The 19729-nt window shown below is 34.1% G+C and overlaps 2 protein-coding genes across 2 annotated transcripts in view; both read right to left on the bottom strand.

Moving 5' to 3' along the window:
- Positions 1–19729, bottom strand: part of LOC136802338 (DNA mismatch repair protein Msh3-like) — a 214101-nt gene that overhangs the window by 18718 nt on the left and 175654 nt on the right. The gene's annotated exons all lie outside the window — the stretch shown is intronic.
- On the bottom strand, positions 11399–19264 carry LOC136802336 (zinc metalloproteinase nas-4-like). Its single transcript, XM_067059059.1, has 8 exons — positions 19111–19264; positions 18441–18602; positions 18067–18187; positions 17714–17839; positions 16892–16941; positions 16440–16512; positions 12296–12441; positions 11399–11627 (listed from the first exon to the last, which is right to left on the bottom strand). Exons 1-8 carry the CDS (start codon positions 19226–19228, stop codon positions 11494–11496), a joined length of 930 nt encoding a protein of 309 aa, XP_066915160.1. The 5' UTR covers positions 19229–19264; the 3' UTR covers positions 11399–11493.

The raw sequence follows: 19729 nt of genomic DNA, 5'->3' as shown, positions 1-19729 counted from the left end.
TCCGAAATTGAGGTATCAAAATTTGAAATTTTTTAAAATGGGCTATTACAGGACAATACAAGGATGCCACATGCTAAATTACAAACAATCTGATTATCACTTATTATAAAAAAATAGGCTAGAATTTTGTCTGCAAAGCGGTTATTTTTGCTGACAAAGAGCTAATTGCTGGTTTCAATTTTCATGCAATGCTTTAAAATAAGCTGACTTAAAAAAATGATATTTGCAAGCGGATTTTTTCAAAATGCACACACTTGTTATCCTTTTATCAAAGAATTATTAATTTCGCCTAGCGAAAGTATTACATTCGTCCTCCGTGTATGTATGTATGTATGTATGTGGCGAGATATTTTTTGGGGCGAAATAATGGCGTATGGGCGTTTTCTTCGGGCGTACTGTGTCCGTGTGTGAACACGTGATCAAAACATTCTGTTTAGCCAATCAATGCTCGTAATTTCACATCCGGGTAGTTTTTTTTATCAAATGTACCAAATATGGTAGCTCAAAGCTGCCAACATTAAATCCTCCAGTCAATATACTGCCAGTCCAGTCGTGTCCACAGCTGTTTAACGTGAGATCAACTTAATCAAAATTACTTTAAATTAAAGAAGAAATAGTAAGTATTTACTTTCATATTTGCCTGGCAGCTCTGCTCCTCAGAACTGTTCAAAGCCTGTTTTGCCCCTTCATATTCATTCATTAACTGCACTGAATTTGATTTGGCATTTTTTTTCTTTTTTGCTTTTTTTTTGCCCTTCGGATTTATGCACTACGGGCCACTAAATCTGATTGAGGCCTTTTTTCCCTTCAGGTTCACGCACTACGGGCCACTGAATTCTGTTGAGGCATCAGCTGTGTACGTATCGACCAGCTTTAAAGAAACTCACTTGCATTGTCAGTGATTACAATAATACCAAGCTGCATTGTCAGCTTTTACAAATATCTTATTTAGATACATTAAAAAATATTTGAGTCTCAGAGATTTACATAGAGTTTTTTAGTTTTGAAATGATATCCATTGAATCATACCGTGCGTTGATAGGAGGCTTTGCCTACACAGCTCAGAGAAATGTGAAGTCAATTTCTAAGTCCATTTTTATCGGCTCCAAATTTTCTAAAAATGCTTTTTCTCGATTATTGAAACCAGTTAGATTCATAGCACTTTTTACACTTTTAGTCTTTGCAATTCCTAAGTCTTATGAAACGGTTGAAATTCAAACACCTCTTGACCTTATGCATTACTCAAAGAATGGAATGTTTGTTCAGTATCCAAATGTAGGATATAATTTACCAGAGCCAGTTATTTTTACTTTTAAAGTCAACTATACATTACTATTGTCAGGTGATATAGAACTTAATCCAGGTCCACCGCATGAGGAGATAAAAAGTATTCAAGGTTCTTTTCATCAAGGAAATTCAAAGTTTGGCGAGACTGCTGGTATACAATGTTCGTCCAATTGTTTTTTTGCCATTTGCTATGCACAGCTTCGAAAATTATCACTTTGGAAGACTCATGATTTGGATTATGTTTTGAATCAAGGGGATCTAAATTTTAAAAATCTTGGCATCACTAGACAGTCACCATTAATTGAAGAATTCCAGAGAGTTATTGCAGTCGGAAATAGTATCTGTTCACTAGATTTCAATATTGTTGAAGGATATTTCGAGAACGAAGGTATTTCAGTTAATTTTGTCAATGAAGAACTTTTGTTGCAGCATTCTGGTGCAGTCTTAGTAATAGCTGGAAATTGTTTAGGTGTGCTCCATTACAATGAAAAATATTTTGTTTTTGATTCCCATAGTAGAGATGTAAAGGGCCATCAAGTTCCTGGTGACATTGGTACGTCAGTACTTTTACAGTTTAGAAATATTACTGAAATAAAAAGCTACATAAGATCCCAGTATAGGGCCAATTTGTTTAATGTCATTTATTTGAAAACCAATTTTCATGCGTACGAAAATACCAAAAGTGTGATTTTGAAAGAGGTATTATGTTGGCATAAAAAAGCTTCACGTAAAAGAAAGTTTGAACTACTTAGAGATGGTGAAAAACATGAGCATGACAAAGAAAAGAAGCGCAAAGCTGCAAAAATTTCACGCGAATTGAATAAAGGATCAGAAAAACATGAACAACAAAAAGAAAAGATGCGTAAAGCTGCAAAATCTTCACGCGAATTGAATAAAGGATCAGAAAAACATGAACAACAAAAAGAAAAAATGCGCAAAGCTGCAAAATCTTCACGCGAATCGAATAAAGGATCAGAAAAACATAAACAACAAAAAGAAAAGATGCGAAAAGCTGCAAAATCTTCACGTGAATCGAATAAAGGATCAGAAAAACATGAACAACAAAAAGAAAAGATGCGCGAAGCTGCAAAATCTTCACGCAAATTGAATAAAGGATCAGAAAATCATGAACTACAAAAAGAAAAGATGCGCAAAGCTGCAAAATCTTCACGCAAATCAAACAAAGGATCAGAAAAACATGAACGAGAAAAGGAAGCAAAGCGCAAAGCTTATATTAACAACAAAAAACTTAATTCAGGAAAAAGGGTTGATAATTTCAGGCAAAAAAAACAAGAGGGTCCCTCTTACATATGTGTTATGTGTAATCGCAGTATGTTCAAGAAATCTGTAACTCTTTTTGATGAACAAAAGTACTCAAATATCAATTTTGAAGAAATAGAAAATTTTAATCCTGTTAAGACTTTTGACGGTAATTTTTATGTATGTACAACTTGTCATAGGAAACTAGTGAAAGGTGAAATCCCATGTCAATCTGTTTCTAACAAACTTCAAATTTTTTATCTCCCAGATAATCTAAATGATATACGAAAACTGGAAAGAATTTTAGTGGCTCAAAGAATTTTATTTTCTAAAGTCATGATAATGCGTAAAGGAGAATTTCCTAAATTACAAGGTGCAATATGCAATGTTCCCATTGAAACACCAGGTGTATGCAAAGTACTTCCTAGAGGAAGTGACAGTAGCGGTGTCATAAATGTTGAATTAAAAAGAAAGATATCCTACAAAAATCCTGTTATTTCGCAGCAAGTTAGAGACACAAAAAGTTTTTGAAACTTTGGACTTTTTAGTGAACAACAATCCTTTGTATCATGATATAAATACTGATATGTCAATTATTGACCAAGTAACTAATGATGAATATGTTGAAAGGGCTTTATCAAATAATGTTTCTATATCAAATGCTTCTTCCAATGATATAAGATTTGTTGATGATACAACAGTTACTTTAATCAAGCCTTTCGAAGAGCAATTAGAGAATGAATTTGATTCTGATGATCCACTTAGTATGTATCGGACACCAACATGTGAAACAGTTATTGTATCAGAAGTGCCAACATTATTTTAGATGATGAAAATGCAATTTTAGCTCCAGGTGAAGGTCAAACCCCCAATTCATTAACACAAGATGAGTTTCTGTGAAGAGCTAGCCCATCCTCATCTTTTCCTCCGACTGGGAAATTTGGTTATAACGTAGAGCGAGATATAAAAATTGTCGCCAACAAAGTAACTTTAATCAGCGTCTTTTAAATTACACTCAAAAGTTTGCTTCGGATTCAGATTACATTTTTTTTGCTCACAAAACTTTACTACAGCTTAACCTTAGAAGTAAGATCAATATCGCAATGAGAATTTCAAATTCCAACTTGACTGCGGGACTATTAGCACATAATTTTAATGATACAATTCAAAATTGTGTAGCATCTGATAATGCATACAAGTTTATGAGTACAATAAAAGGAACCCCTGCCTACTGGCAACATATGTTATCTGATGTTCTTGCAATGGTTAAACAACTTGGTGTCCCAACATACTTTATGACTCTCTCTTGTGCAGATTTACGGTGGGAGGAATTTGTTACCATTATCAGACAATTAAGCGGGGATGCTGATACTGATCATGAACTTCTTGATTACCAATCTAGATGTGCCCACTTACTTAAAGCAATCCTATTGTGCTTGTGCGTCAATATCAATATAGAAAAGAGTTGTTTTTCAAAGAGATAATAATGGATGGCCAACTTGGAAAAATTACATACTATGCTCTCAGAGAGTAGAATTTACTTTCAGGGGTAGTCCACATGATCATTGTTTGCTTTGGGCTAAAGATGTCCCAAAACTTGAAGATGGAAAAGAAAAGTATATTGAACACATAGATAGTGTTATTTCTGCTAATGTTCCTGATAGGGAAGAAAGTCCTGAATTATGGAATTTAGTCACTAAGTATCAAATACACTCCCATTCAAGAACGTGTAGTAAATATCGCAGAAAAATGAATGCCGATTTCAATTTGGAAAACTTTTCTGCAAGCGTACTATTTTGTCTGAACCACTTCCTGAAGGGTTACCTGAAACTGAAAAACATGATATTTTGGTTGCTAGAAATAATGTGATCCAAACTGTTCAAGAGTATATAGATACAAATTGCATCCTAAAAAGAGAAACATTCTGGATCCTGATAAGCCTGATATATTGAAATTGGATCTATTGATACAATTTTGAATTCTTTAGGGTTAAATTATGAAACGTATGAATATTACTTATCAATCTCACCAGACAAAGATCAGCATTGTTTCTAAAACGTGACCCATATTTCTTGTTTGTCAACAATTATTTTGCAGAAGGCCTCCTAGCATGGGAGGCCAATATCGATATTCAGCCAGTTTTTAATGCATACAAGGCAGTTACATACATGTGTGCCTATTTTTCAAAAAGTGAAGATAAGTGTTCAACTGCAATGCAAGAAGCATTAAAACAGGCCAAAGATTCAAATGACAGTCAGTTTGAGAAAATGTCTAAAATTGCCAAAGTTTACAACTCTAATAGAGAATGCTCAATCCAGGAAGCAGTTTACTTAACAATGCCTGAACTGTGGCTTAGAAAATGCTTTCCTGCTATTTCATTCGTTAAAAACACTAACTTACCTGATCAAGGTACAGAATTTTCAAATCAAAAGAAGAAATTGAGGAATTGCCTGAGGATTCTGATGATCTTTTCAAACGAAATATGTTAAACAGATATATTGACCGCCCAAACACAGGGCAATTCAATACTATGTGTTATGCCACATTCTGTGCAAACTATACATTAGACACAAAAAAAAAAATACAAATGATGAAAATGATTGGCAGCCTACTGTACTAGATGATTCAACAAGTGCAGTGAATCATCAAGAACCCCAAACACTTCCAAAATCAGCCAAATTACTCAACCATAAGGAAAACTTAAGCTTCGTAAGTTCCAACGTTTTGAGTACTACACTCCTAACAAAAACAAACATCCAGAAAAATTTTCCCACCATATTCTAAATGTTGTTTTACCCATTTAGATCAGAAGAGAATGATGTGAACTTGATGGCTATATGTGTTTGAAGCTCAATTTAGATGAAGTCAATGCAGTTGTTAACGAGAACAAGCAAAATTTTTGAACCTGATGGTCATCTTGTGATTTAGTACTTCAAAACTATTGCAATGACCTTATGGCATAATCAAGATGCCTTGCTCACAAGAAAATGATGAAGTTCAAGACCTAATGAGCAACTCATCAGACAGTGAAATGATGAAAGTCATGATATCGAACAAAATTTTGCACCATTTACTCAAACAGTTCATGGCTTGCAAACTGATGACCAAATCATACCCATATAAGATCTTTAAATTCTAAGCAAAGAGTATTTTTGATATAGTACAAATTGGGGAAAATGTATGTGCAAAATTCCAAGTCCAATAATCCTGTACTACTAGAACCATTGAGAATATTTTTAACAGGTGGTGCGGGCGTAGGAAAATCTCACTTAATTAAATGTATTTACAATTGTTTGTCAAAAGTCCTAGCATATAAAAGTGATGAGCTAGAAGCCCACGTATTATTAAATTGGCCCCAAATGGTATAGCAGCTATCATATATCTGGCACCACAGTACACACAGGATTGAGTATTCCAGTTGGAAAAATTCAAGAAATATGGCTGACAAACAAAGGACTGCCATTAGAAATAAATTACATCATGTAAAAGTTGATAATAATTGATGAAATATCTATGATTTCGTCGCAACAGCTTTGAAACATCCATACACGATTATGTGAAATTTTTGGGTAATGACAAACACCATTTGCAGGGAAACGTATCATTGTTTGTGGGACCTCTTTCAATTACCTCCAATTTTTAAAGTCCAGTTTTCAACTGAGGGACCTATTATTGGTGCATTCAAATATGGCCCTATTCAAACTAGCTGAATTAGATGAGATTATGCGTCAAAAGGATGACTCTGACTTCATTGATCTCTTGAACATGTAAGAGTAGGTGAATTGAATAGTAATGATGAAGTCTGATTAAATCTAGATGATAAAACGAAACATCCGTTACCAATGGAATCATTGCATTTGTTTGCAGAAAAGGCTTCAGTCCATCTTCCAATATTCAAAGATTAGAATCTGCCTCGGAAAACAATAAATGTAGAAGCTAGGCCGTTTATCCAGGGATTTACTGAATCTCAAATTCCAAGGTTAAAAACCTGCCACTTAACGATATTGGCTTATAGTTCTATTTGATTGAAAATAGGGCAAGGTATGCTATTAGATATTGATAGGGATAGTTGATCAATGGTCAACTTGGAAACTGACGTAAAATTCGAACAATAGCAGGCTAATTTATGTTAAATAGACGATAACGGCTGGAAAAAAAGCTCAAGTAAAAGACCATATGCTAAGACCACTGAAACTGTTCCCATTGAAAAGAGTGAGGTAATTTTCCCTTTGACAAAAAAACCCATACACTTCACCTCTTTCTCGGGACACAATTTCCTCTTAAGCTAGCTTATTGTACAGTGCACAAAGTTCACGGATTGATTTAGATTCGTAGTCGTTAGTTTTGACCTGCAAGGCAAAGAACGTTCAATGTGGTCAAATGTATGTTGCAATGAGCAGGTGAAAATTTAAATGGTTTGTACTTTACGTCATCGACGTTGTTTTGTCTGAGTAATAAAGTTAGTGAAGAATACACACGATTGCGTCAGAACAACGTTGAAGAGTTGCAGATATTATGAGGTGCAGTTCTATTAAATGTTTGCCTATTGCTGTAAAGATCTTTAAACGGACTGCAGTTTGATATTCAAAAGGACAGATTTTTGTATGAAAATGATTTGTTGGTCGCAGAGACACAGATGAGTTTGAGCATTCTGAGGAAGAAACAAAAATTCATGAAGCTTCCTATTATATCTTATCAGAATATGACCAGCATAAATTCAACATTGTTACTGTCTGTCATTCTCCTTCTTTATTGACATTGATGAGTATGATTATCATGCTTTCTCTTGACATTTAGAAAAGCTGAATTTACGAAAATTTTGTGTTTGGTTCTCTATAAATTCAAGAATTCAACGGATGTGTTCTGTTACAATCTTGCTCAATTTATTGAAAGATACACCATTGATATCATTTAGGAGACTTTAACTGACGGCTTTGCCTGGAGCATGATCAATTGTGGCTTGACATTCTCCCAGATTAGGATTTAGTTCCGATTTCCAACACATATCGATGGGAAAATGCTTGATCAAATTTGGACATAAGGAATTGGTCACACGAGTTGGTATTGAAGTTATCGTAAATGTGTGAAATTATCCGATCATGATGGAATCAAATTATCGCTGACTTTGCTAGCTTAGAATACCCGTCAGAGGCGATTCCCGGCGGGACAAGGGGGGGGTGTTGAAACTGGGGTGGTGGATGATCTCAACTTTCTGATGATTAGTTTTGAGTGGTCAAAATTGCAGGAAGTAAAAAGAATTATCTCAAATAAAAAGGGTATAGTATCCCTTCTCCTATAGCAAATTCTACCTAACTTAAAAATTAATCATCAGAAAATTAGCCAACGATTCAGATACATTTGCTTATGTTGTCATAGGTGCTTTTTGAATTGATCAAAGGAAATTTTTTGTGATAGACTGAGTAAACTAGGAATACTCTTAAAGCAATGATGTTATCGAAAATCTGTTAATATGATATCAGTACATGTTGATTCTGGATAAAATGAATTTTGTAATTAAGGATTGAAGCTTAACTCTGTTGGAAATATGCAATTAAGGTCATCCCACCACCCCGTCCATTCTTATGTAAGTTTTCTGACGTTTAAAGACTATTCTTAAAAGACATTTATTCTTTGGGGAGGAAGGCTTTTTTTCTGCATTAACCAAAAGGAGGCTCTGTTGAATTTGACATTTGCAGATGAAGTTGGGGGGTGTGAGAAATGGGTCAATATATGTGAGTGTCTTTTATGGATGGTCTATGGTAGAAAAAAATCTATAGACAAAGGACAATTAGTTTAAAGATGCCTTTCATTAATTCATTTTTGATTACTATCTCGTCAGGAAACTTACATACCTATGGATATGGCATTTAATGTATTATTTTATTTATTGTATTATTTATTCCTATTTTTATATTATTTATTCCTATTTTTTATATTTATCATTTTTCTTCTGTTTTTCATAATTATTAGATTTTTTAAATTATTATATTCAAAACAAAGTAATAGTTCTACCATTTTTAATAGATTTTTGTTAATTGTTTTATTATTTTCTTGTATTCTTTTTGTTATTCATTTGCCTACTCAAAAATCAAAAAGACTGTCACAGAGTTTAAAAAATAGACAATATGGAAAAATATGGAATGAAAAAATATGGAAGTGCATTGCAAGTGAATTGATTCATCTATATAATGTATGCATCTTGGTTGATATCATAAGGAAAATTATTGAAACGTTGAATAGTGGTATAAGTGGATATATATTTCTATTTTGGAATTATTACAATTGATTGATTATCCTAATGCAGCTTGAATTCATTGAATCTCAAAATATCCTAAATGGTCGTCATTTTCACTCTTTATTAACAAAGAGTCGAATGGCTTCGAAAATTTTCATTACAATCACCAAGACTCGATACAATCGCCAACATCGATACTGCATAATATGTGCTTAAAGTCATTGTATCATATTATCGTTTCATCCGATTTTCACAATATGCTGTATTTGCTCATCGGAAACATAAAATTTTATGATTTTCAGCATTCCTTTCAGTAAATCAACTGTCGCACTCAGCCACCAACCGACCATTGATAATACAAAAATAATAATTCTTATCGCGATTTCCATGATTCCACTGTGACTTCTTCGACGTACGTATCCAGACTTGACCCACAATCTTCGAAATGTCTGGTGATTTGTTCCTTTCATTTGGTATGTAAACTTTGTATGGTTTGATTACTCGAAATGTGACATTTATGTAAACGGAACACTGAAAACTAATTTTTATCATTTTGGAAGCCGGAAATCCACCGGATGTGAAAAAAAGCCAAATTTGCACAATACTTGTAGTTTTGTAAATTGCTAGCTATTTTCTATGAACTATGAACTATCGAAATTTTGGAATTACGAATACTTGGAAATATAATTTTTAGATTCATAAGATCGAGACTCAAGTTACCCGTTTTTGCCCCTGTACCAACCTGTATTTTCCTGCTCATTAAAAAACGAAAGCAGATTTTCGGCTAGAATGAAAGAAAACTTTCCTACGGATTGCTTGGAATCTTGAATTTTGTCTTTTCGAATTCAAAATATTGGATATTTTCGACCGGAAATTACGTTAAATTTTACCTTACCTTTCGCTCTTAACGCACTCAAAATAGGTTTATCTTATTAATTTTCCGCATTCCTCTTCAAGTTTTAATTATGTGTATTGTTCTCCAAGGATTTCAATGTTCTTTTCTTGTCTTATTTAAGGCGAAATTTTCGACTTCTAGTCGTCTTGTTAACTTTCCAAATGGATGTGGAAAGACCATCATTCCACTCATTGGAAAGATGTGGAATTGTCACATTTCCACGCCTTTCCACACATTGGAAATCTCTTTTTTCGCCCAGTGATGGACCCTACGTGGCACTCGTTTTTTTGAAAAAAAGTGACCCTGAATGGGACTAAAACTCGCAAATTTTCTCAAAAGTTTTACTCTCTTTTTATCTTTCTTGATTAAATCCATCAAAGTCAAAGGCTGTTTTTCCACTGACGGCTTAAAGGGACATTAAAGTAGTAAAATGTAAACATTGCGCGAACCACGTGTCATTAAAGAGAACAATTAAAATCACGTGTCCAAAACAAACTTGTAAAACAATTGAACAATCAAAATTAGCCATATTTGGTTTGATTTTTTATTTTGACATGTGACATTTGTTTTGATTTTGTATCCGCTTCAAAAAATTTTTTTTACAATGTCCCTTGGAATATTGAAACTTTTTCATAAAAGGATGAATAGCCCAAACTATTCATATGATTTTTGGATGAAAAGAGATGATTGCACGCTAATTTTTTCTTTCAGAAAAATATTGCATTTCCCAAAGCAACACAGGAGAAAAATCGTCGAATCTTTTGTATTTTTCACGCATTTTCTAATCCACTAATACCATAGTCCGTATAAAAAACTCTGCTCTGGAAGCTTATTGTTTTAACTTTTTGTTAGCTTCTTCCTTTGTTGATATCAAAAAGTAAAAATCGATTTACCCAGTTTTTGATCACATTACCAAGTATTCCTCTTGGGGTTGGTTTAAGATTTAATCACATGATCAAAAAGTGAGCAAAACAAACTAATTTTCCAAAAGCAAGTTCAAGTAAGAAACAATGGAAAGAAACAAAAGGCTTCCAGACCAGGGTTTTTTATACGGACTATGGTGAAACACACAGAAGAACTTTCAATTGAAGTGGTACGACTCGATACTTTTTTCCGGACACCCTGTATTGGACTTGTGGTTCACGCAAAATCAATCATCATATTCCTAGGCTTCCTAGGCTTCTGCATTTTAGTACTTTCACTTTCATGACTTTATTTATCTTGGTAGGGTTAATTGGCTTCTAGGCTATATTCACAGCACTATCTGAACACTTTTAAGCATTTAGATCCTAGCTAAATATCAAGGCGGTGATTGCAGTATAAGACAATATTCTTTTATAATTGGGGAATAACCTCGAATGTTGTAAAAAGCACTTAATGACAAGCACTAAAATCATCGTGGTTAAATACCTACTGGATATGATTTCTAGAATTTTCTAAATTTATGGGCTACACATCTTGGCTACTTAATATACTGGGAAACAAAAAAGGCTCTATCTTGCAGTGCAAGATTTTCAGAAGGTTCAGTAACATTTATTTAGGTATCGGTAAGAGAAAAACATGTTCTTTGTTGAAATTAATAAACGTAGGTGAATAGTATGGACATTCTTATACCATCATGATAGCGAGCAAATCACCCTTAGAGAAACGGAAAGTCGGAAAATAGCATGGAAATGTTAGACTTTCGTAAATCAAAAACCAACAACAACATAAAACAAATCTTTTAAGAAGGATAAATAATTATGTCTTGTGAATAAGAATAATTATGTTAAATACTACAAAGAAATGAAACATTACAAAAGTTTCAAGAGTGTTTTTAACAGATTCTGCAAGTTTTTCGACAGTTGGTTTTGACGTAACTGTTTGATCGGCAATAGTTGGTCCAGTGTCGGCATCGGGAATCTTTGTCAGCGCATGTTGAACCTCCGTTGCCGCCTGACCCTGATCCACCTAATATATAGAATCAAGTTTTTAGATTCAAATAAAAAGGAGCCAGAGATCAAGTGAAGTTGTTGTGGCAATAAACACTTTCTAGCGTTTTTAAATTTCTCGATTTGTTATTAGTACCATCTCCTCCTCTAGTAAGTTTTTTTGGAAATAATTTCGGCTGTCAATGGAAGAGTTTCTTTATTTTTGATTGGCATTTGTCCCAATCTTCCATGTTTAGGGAATATTGGAAATATTAGATTATTTTTAAATTCTTCCGTTTATCATCGACCTCATTGAGAACATTAAAATTTAATATCTCGGTTCATCAAAAAGACAGCTCTTTTTCACCGCCCGACCCCCTTTTACATTCTGATCTTTCAATTTCACATAGAGAAAGGACCATTTTCTAATCTATTATTTTCTTTTCACAATAAATACATATACTTTAATTACACAGACCATTCGTCGCTCCACAATATATAAAAGGATGAATACAAACCTGGGATGGTGCCATCACTTCTATAGGTCGGGGGCCTAGGTCGGGATAGGGATGATGGAATTTATCATTCTTTATTGTTTTTTACCCGAGTCTTTTTGTTGTGAATTTTGTCTTATCTCCCCCTCATTTATTCCTATAGCTTGAAAACTTCTTTTCGGGTCAGAGGTGTTAAAAAGACACTCGAACTTACCACTGCAGTACATTTTGTTGATTTGGACTTTGTCAGTTGTCGAGAATCCGGATCGGCTTCCAATACGACTTTGGTCACGTGAGTTCTTTGTTACGATTGTCATTTGTCGGTTTTTGGAGAAGAAATAAGATCCGTAGTGCATAACACTTTAAAAGAAGTAGTTTGAAAGCATGTATGATTTATATCTGCATAATTAACTATGGTCATATAGTAGTATGATGGACCCAGGAGTAGGTCAAAAAAGTCCCTCAAGAGTCACGGAATTCAACCTCATTAAGTCTCTCTAACGTTAAAAAAAACATTCATAAAAGCCTGTAAGGGTAGTAAGTAAGCGTTCAGTGTAGCAAGAATTTCGAGAACATTGAAGTCTGAAATCGCGAAAAATAAAAACAACCGAATTATAGACCATGTCTGCAAGTTCTTATCAACTAGCAAATAGCTGTCGCTATGAATGTCCCGCAAACGCATTGATAATCGAGAACGCAAGTTTAAGGGCTCTGGACATTTTTTCGATTTTACACCAACTTAAATGGCAATTTCTGCATTTAAAAAAGATTAATGTATAACTTTTTTTATATGTCCTGTTAAACCTACCTTTTTAGAATTTCAAAATCGAAAAATTGAAATGAAAAAATTAAAGGAAGAAGAAAACGAAGAGTTTTTCGAAGAAGAGTATTTCACCTTTCAAAGCCGTAATCTCGGTAAATTTTTTTTTGGTTCAGGTGATGTATCTATTTAGTATCTAAAAATACAATTTCGGAAAATTTTTGTGGAAGTATCTTTCATTTGAAATTTCCAAAAAACCTTATTTTTGGCAATTTTCTCCACTAAATTTAAATAAAGAAATTATTTGTCATTAACTTAAAAGAAGTTTGAAACAATAAAATGATCTCCCCAAGGAGATTAGGCTTTTTTTGTGAAAAGTATATGAATAGCGTCGTTATGACGTTTTATTAAGATCCATGCCACACTTATTCCTTAATAGCATACCGCAGTGAATCTAAAAATAGACATTGATTTTTCTGTTTGACCGAAATTCAATCCCATCACCCTTCGCGTTAACTACGCCTGCATGCAAATTACACTCAACTACAAAGAAAAAGTAATGACTTTCACGACTTTTTAATTAAGATGAAAAGGATTGTGGGATTGATTTTCGGTCAAGTGTTAAAAGTAATAATTATGACGTCTGCATAACGGTGTGCTATTACTCATGATGTAATTACTTAAATTCATTCTTTCAAAAGCAGTTTGTTCTTAAACATGTCAAAGAAGCGAAAACATAGGTCGTGTTCAGACCAAGGTTTAAAGCAATTAGGTCTACATGTTTCTTTTATATTCCTTTTGTATTTAACGGCACGCTTCTCATTAGTTAAACCATAGTTTTAAAAAGGAATCACCCTCTGGTTTAAAAAAAAAGTTTTTACGATTTAGTTACAGTTTTCTGAATAGACGAAATCAGAATTCGCTAGTGAAAAGCATGCTCCTATTGTAAATGAAGAAAAGAGAACGTGAAATTTATGACTTAGAGACGCTCGGAGCATCTCTAGCCAGTGGCTGCGTTTAGACCAACTGGCATTTGTAATTTGGCATTTGCTCATGAGGGATTCGATTTTAATAGCTTTTCCATTGTATTTTCTGTCATGGCATTTAAGGAATCGTCTTTTTAGAGTCATTACTGAAAAGGTGATTCCCTCAAGTTCAACTTTGACAGATCAAACAATGAAAAACATGGAATTTCTCAAAAACTGCAGTCATTAAGACTGAAACTTTTTGCCGTAGGGCTAGGCTATGGCAAATCTTGCAAATTTTACAATCTATAGAAAGAACTGAATAAAAAACGTCAAATGCTTTAAAAAATCAAAAATGTCACTTTTTCTCTCTGTTTTGGTTCCTTTGTTTGATTCGAAATGCCAGAAAAGGGGATTCCTTTGCTCAAAATGGCATTTCAAATGCCAACGAAATGCCAACACGCTGGCATCGTTAGGCATTTGACAAACCGAACAATTGCGCGGAACAATAGAATTCAAAAGAATACTGCAAGCAATTACAAATGCCAGGCTGGTCTAAACGCAGCCAGTAATGACTTCAACGAACACGAATTAGTGTTTTGCAGAGGGATTCCCTGAAATCTTTTTTGTTTCAAAGTATCTCAAGAGAGAAGATGACATGATTTCAAGTTAGGAAAGGAGATTTCTCGAGATCGCCAATCGATGATGACAAAAGAAAAATGATTATAATTGAATTCCCATATAAAAAAAGTACTACTTAAACCTTAAACTTAAACTTTCAGGTCTGAACACGACCATAAGGTTTTATCTTCAAATTCTGAAATTGATTTTTCACCATGACCAGAGCCGTTAAAGGCCACATTCCAGCAAATAGCTTTAATTGAACGCCATCAACAACATTCAGCTCGAGAGTTACGAGTTTCGCTGAACCTTTTTCATTTAAGGGCTCTGACCATAGTCCAAAAATTGATTTTGGTATTTGAACATAAAAGTTATATTTCAGGTTTCTTAACACTTTTAACAAAGAATTGCCTTTATAAATTGCTTTTTAATCGAATCCCTTAAGAGTAATTAAGAATTTAATTGCAAAAATGACGTTATGAACTTTAAAAAGATGTTAATAATATGTTGCATCACCCTCTTTTACAAAAAGTGCTTAGTTTTAATGGGTAATTAATTTTTTTGTTTCAAAATTTCTTTACACTGTCCAGAAAGAATTGAACTATTTTAAATTTTGCGGAAAATTTTTCTAAAACGATATGTCAAAAGTTATGACTGTTTTTTTAAGCAAAATCCAGATGAAAAATTGATGAAAAACCACTATTTTGAAGATTTCGAGACAAAGAAGCATTTACAAAAATTTTCCGCAAAAATTTTCATTGTTCGGTAAAAGATACACCATCTACTGCGAAAATTTTTTCAAAATGTTTTTTCTTCGCCGAAACTAAGCTCTTCAAAGTTGAAATACTCTTCCTCGCGAAAGTCTTCATTTTCTTCTTTGTCAATTTTTTTCAATGCAATTTTTGAATTTTCAGATTCAGGAATAGTTTGTCCAACAGAAAATGTATAACATGCCATAGTTTTGTTGGTTACATCAGTCAGAAAACACATTTTAAACACGGCAATTATGAAAAATTCACTATGGTCAGAGCCCTTAAAACATTGAAAAAATGGCGCGCAAACACAATATCGAATGTTTTACTTTCTCTACATTGGCTAGTTCAGATAATTAGAAATGAGTTGTACAGCTCAGTGCAAGCATAGAATATTTTCTACTTTCGTTGCTAAACTAAAATGATTGATTTACGTAAATATGCAACTCGAGCAGTGTGCGTTTGTCAGTGTTCAAAAAGAGCTGAGGGGAATAGGTGTTGATGCGAATAAAAATAATTTTATAGATTGTCTCGTCGACAAAAGCCTCTGGGATGACATCGACTTCTCTAAAGGCTATAACTATTCATAGTTTCACTAAAATCCCACCATTTTGATAGCATATAGATTAATATGATGACATTGTACGCAACCTCTTATTTTCCTTGTAAGAACCAATTACCGAAAGATATATGGCCGTCTATCAAGAGTTATTGATTTATTTTTTATAAAGTGGCCCAAACGCCATTTTGCGATAGTAAGTGAGACCAAAGTTGTGCGAAAAGAGCGCGAACTTTCTTAGTAAGTGCCAACCTCGTTCCCTGCGTATTATCAGCTTTTGATGCTTACTACTGATAGCGCTAGATAATACCCAGGCATTGGCTGGTTTTCGAACGCGTATGATTACGTAATTCAAAAACAAAACGTCAGATTTCATTTGTTCCTGGGTTTGAAACCATTGCATGAAAAATTGCATTGCAGTTCAACTTTGTAACGTCAATTTTTTTATGACGTATTGTTTTGAGAAGTTCCCCCTCTAACTCGCATCAGCCAACACCAGGGTATTCTCTGGCGTCCATAAGTAACGTAAATAAAGCCTGGGACACACGGGGACGAGGTTGAGTAAGTGCAACTACAGTTCTGATTGTGAAACAACACGATAAACTTTGTTCCAGCGATCAGCTCCGCTACCTGAAGCAACATAAGCCCCTGCGGGCAAAAAGCCGTTCATATAACGTTAAATGAACATGGAAATAACGTACCTGTCATAATCGTATGGCGTTCCCTTTGAGTCCCATTGATCTGATCTCATTTTGTTGAAATTGAATCTAGCACCTGGAAAAATAACGATATCAAGTCCTTAGATGCTCATACTTTGTTGTAGAAAACTAATTTCTTTGATGTTATCCGCGATAGTTGTTTTTCTTTTAAATTCGTAAACCTTCTTTGTTATTAAAGAGTAGACACTAATTCATCCCTGTGACTAAGGGTCTTCTTTTGCCCCCTGAATTGTGAAATTCGTCGCTGGATAAAACAATGCTGGTACAGATTTCACATGATCTTTTTTGAAGTAAATTTTAAAAAGAGTATGTTTATCATAACATCAAAACTCAAAAATAGTTGTGTTTTTTTTATGTTGCTGTCTCTTCTAACATGACTAGAGCCTAGTCTAGAAGGGTCATTATATGCAGACTAAAATGTCTTAGGTACTTACGGTCGACTACGTTATGCAACTTGATGGTGACGTAGTTATCACGATCTGGTCTGTAAAATAGACAATTAATAGCCTCATTCAACTAGTCGATGTTCAGATAAAAATTGCTCCCGTGTCTCTCTTTGGGATGAAAAGACAGTAGTAGATACTTTAGGGAAAACTATTAGAACGTCACCATAATGGCATCATTTGAAATTCTAAACACTCGCGCACAAATAAGGAGTACAGTACGCAGATTTGATATTAGAAGGAAAGGGAATTTTCCGGGTAAATTTTCCAGTAGGTAGGGGGTTTCACACAGTCAAGAATGTGAAAATCTAGAAGCTATTGTCTCGCTTTTCACCAAATTGACCTATTCCTCTTGTTCGCTTTTTATAATTCTGATAGCCTGGGGGTACTAGGGCAAGATGGGTTACGGGGATGCTCCGCTGGTCAGGGTACCTTTTTTGACCTCCACGAGTCCCAGATAGGGTCGCAAAAACACCAAAATAGAAAAATCAGTCCCCCGTAGGGTGCCTATTTTTGGAAAATTTGGGGAAAAAGTAGAAAATTTGAGAAAATTTTGGAATTACAGTCCCATTCAGGGTCACTTTTTTCGCAAATTTCGAGTCCCACGTAGGGTCCATTTTTCGAACGTCAGCGGAGCACCCCCGTCGGTCGACAAGGGTAGTACCCCCCGGGTCTGATAGTGCTTACAAAAGGTATTTTATCGTGTCTACCAGTAAAATCAAAAAGTGATGTAAGCGGCTCTTGGTAAGAGATCGACACTGATCCTGAAAGTCTAAAAATATTTTTTCCCACTATTCACTAAATAACCTTTACCTTGATTGTTCGTGGAAGAGACCGATGGAATGTCCAATTTCATGGATGATTGTTCCCTTACGCCAACATCCTCTTGCAAGACGAATGCTGTTTCCTGAACGTCCACGACCGACTGGTGAAGAACATCTGTGGTAAAAAAAGAAAATTTTTAAGGACTTGAGTACCTACTTAGTCAAAATTTGGAAACAAACTCTTGAGAGATAAATATTGTTTTTGAGATATAGAAAATACCTCTTATGCTAAAAAATAGAATTGACAACAGTAAGAGAAGAAAGAGCAGAGTGAAGATAAGTTTCATTACCGAGACTTCATGACTCTTTCAAAAAATTCTCATAACTAGAAAAGGAACTTACCCGGATCCAGTGGTAAAGAAGATATGTGGACCTCTTGGTCGTCCTGATTGTTTGGAGAATCGGATACAGGTGTATCTTTGGTAATCATTGATAGCTTGGTTGATGGCGTTAGTTGCTCCACCTACAAGGAAAAAGAATACTTTTAGGTAAGTCAAAAGATTTAGTGAGTAGCAAATAGCGATTGTTAAATAATTTGGAATTAGTACCGCAATTTCTACTCTATCTGATCATTTTGTGTCAAATTCATCTTAACTATTTGGCCTTGGTTGCTATAAAAAATCAGTATTATAATATCCATATAATCAATTTCAAATGGGTAGATGTTTGAAAATGGACATGCAGCAAAGTAACATAACTTAGCTTATTCCACTTACTAATTTGGGGATCAATGTAGTATTTAATGGTATCGGCCTTTCCGTTGGTAAGCCACAAGTTAGATTTGATGGCAGCAAAAGTGTTTCCGGCTTTCTCCATTTGTTCCATGTAAGCAGACATTTGGTCAGGGTCAAGTTCCATATCTCCTTCAATCATGTCCCCTTGAAAAAGTAAAAGAAAGAAATTCGTTAGTTGAGGAAGGATTTTATGGGAGGTCTTTATCCTTGATTTTCTAGGTTTTGGGAGTAATTATGTAAAGAAAAATTTAAGAGCAAGGTTTCTATCTTTTGAAAATCTCGCTTTGTTGTGTAATTCCCAAGGGCTATAAAAGAAACAAAACATGCTTGTTATTAAGTAATAACAAGTTTTTGAAAAATGTGAAAATTCATTATCTTTTTTCTGAAATCTAAAACTTCAAACTGGCATAAAAGCTTATAACCTGAGAGTTTAAATCAAATGGTCAGTAATTATAGCTTTAAGTCTGGGACTTGGTTTATTGGCTATTTTAAAACGTGTATACACGTTGCTCGGGTTTGAACGGTTAAAGAAAAAAATTCTTGCAATGTTTGCACCTTGTAAGCAAATTTCTCGAAAGTTTTTCCTTCGGTGGCTATTTGCATTATCAAAACACAATACCTCAAATCAAAAGAAAATCAAAACAAACTGTACCTTCTTCGGGGTTGTTACAAACAACATAAGCTGTGAGCAAAGTGAAAATGAAAAACTTCATCATCTTTGATTCTTCTTTATCCTTCTTGACCTTCTTCCTCTCCCTTGTAAGATGCATGTTTTAATCGTAAAATCATGGTCTTTTATACAAAATCTGCGGCGCTGAAAAGGTAAATTTTGCACACAGAACCATCTCTAGAATTTTAAATTTAATTGGACCGTGAATTTAAAAAAATTATAACTCAACAACTTTGTATAAAAATCGAAATGTGTACTTAATAAATTGTGGGCTTTTAATTAAACTTAAGCTTTCATTTTCAATAACTTTTATATATTTTTACAGCAAAATGTTTAAATTTACAGTTGGCATGTAATTTGAATTACGATTATATTTATTCATGTGTGATTTCATTTGTGAATATTGCCACAGCTGTTTTGATAATTAGTTTAATAAAATAATTCAATGAAAATTATGTCGAGTGCAAATGAAAAAATGTCAATTTCCCTAGATGCAAAAAATTTGAAAATATCGAAAATCACATATCTCACCCGCTTTGAAACTTTTCGGTAAACGAGAAAATTTAGAATACTATTTTAAATGAAAAACAAGACGACTTTA

The sequence above is a fragment of the Clytia hemisphaerica genome, unplaced genomic scaffold (assembly GCF_902728285.1).
Source record: "Clytia hemisphaerica strain Z4C2 unplaced genomic scaffold, Clytia hemisphaerica genome assembly, whole genome shotgun sequence".
NCBI classification, from domain to species: Eukaryota; Metazoa; Cnidaria; class Hydrozoa; order Leptothecata; family Clytiidae; genus Clytia; species Clytia hemisphaerica.
The sequence above is the reverse complement of the archived record's forward strand: the minus strand, read 5'-3'. Positions and strand labels throughout refer to the sequence as shown.

Bases quoted from the DNA above. Each gene is read 5' to 3' on its own strand.
- LOC136802336 (XM_067059059.1), bottom strand. From the start codon at position 19,228: ATGCATCTTACAAGGGAGAGGAAGAAGGTCAAGAAGGATAAAGAAGAA. The intron at 18,603-19,110 runs GTACAGTTTGTT...TACTTTTTCAAG, and splicing joins TTGTAACAACCCCGAAGAAG to GGGACATGATTGAAGGAGAT. The intron at 16,513-16,891 runs GTAAGTACCTAA...TTATTTTTCCAG, and splicing joins GTTGCATAACGTAGTCGACC to GTGCTAGATTCAATTTCAAC.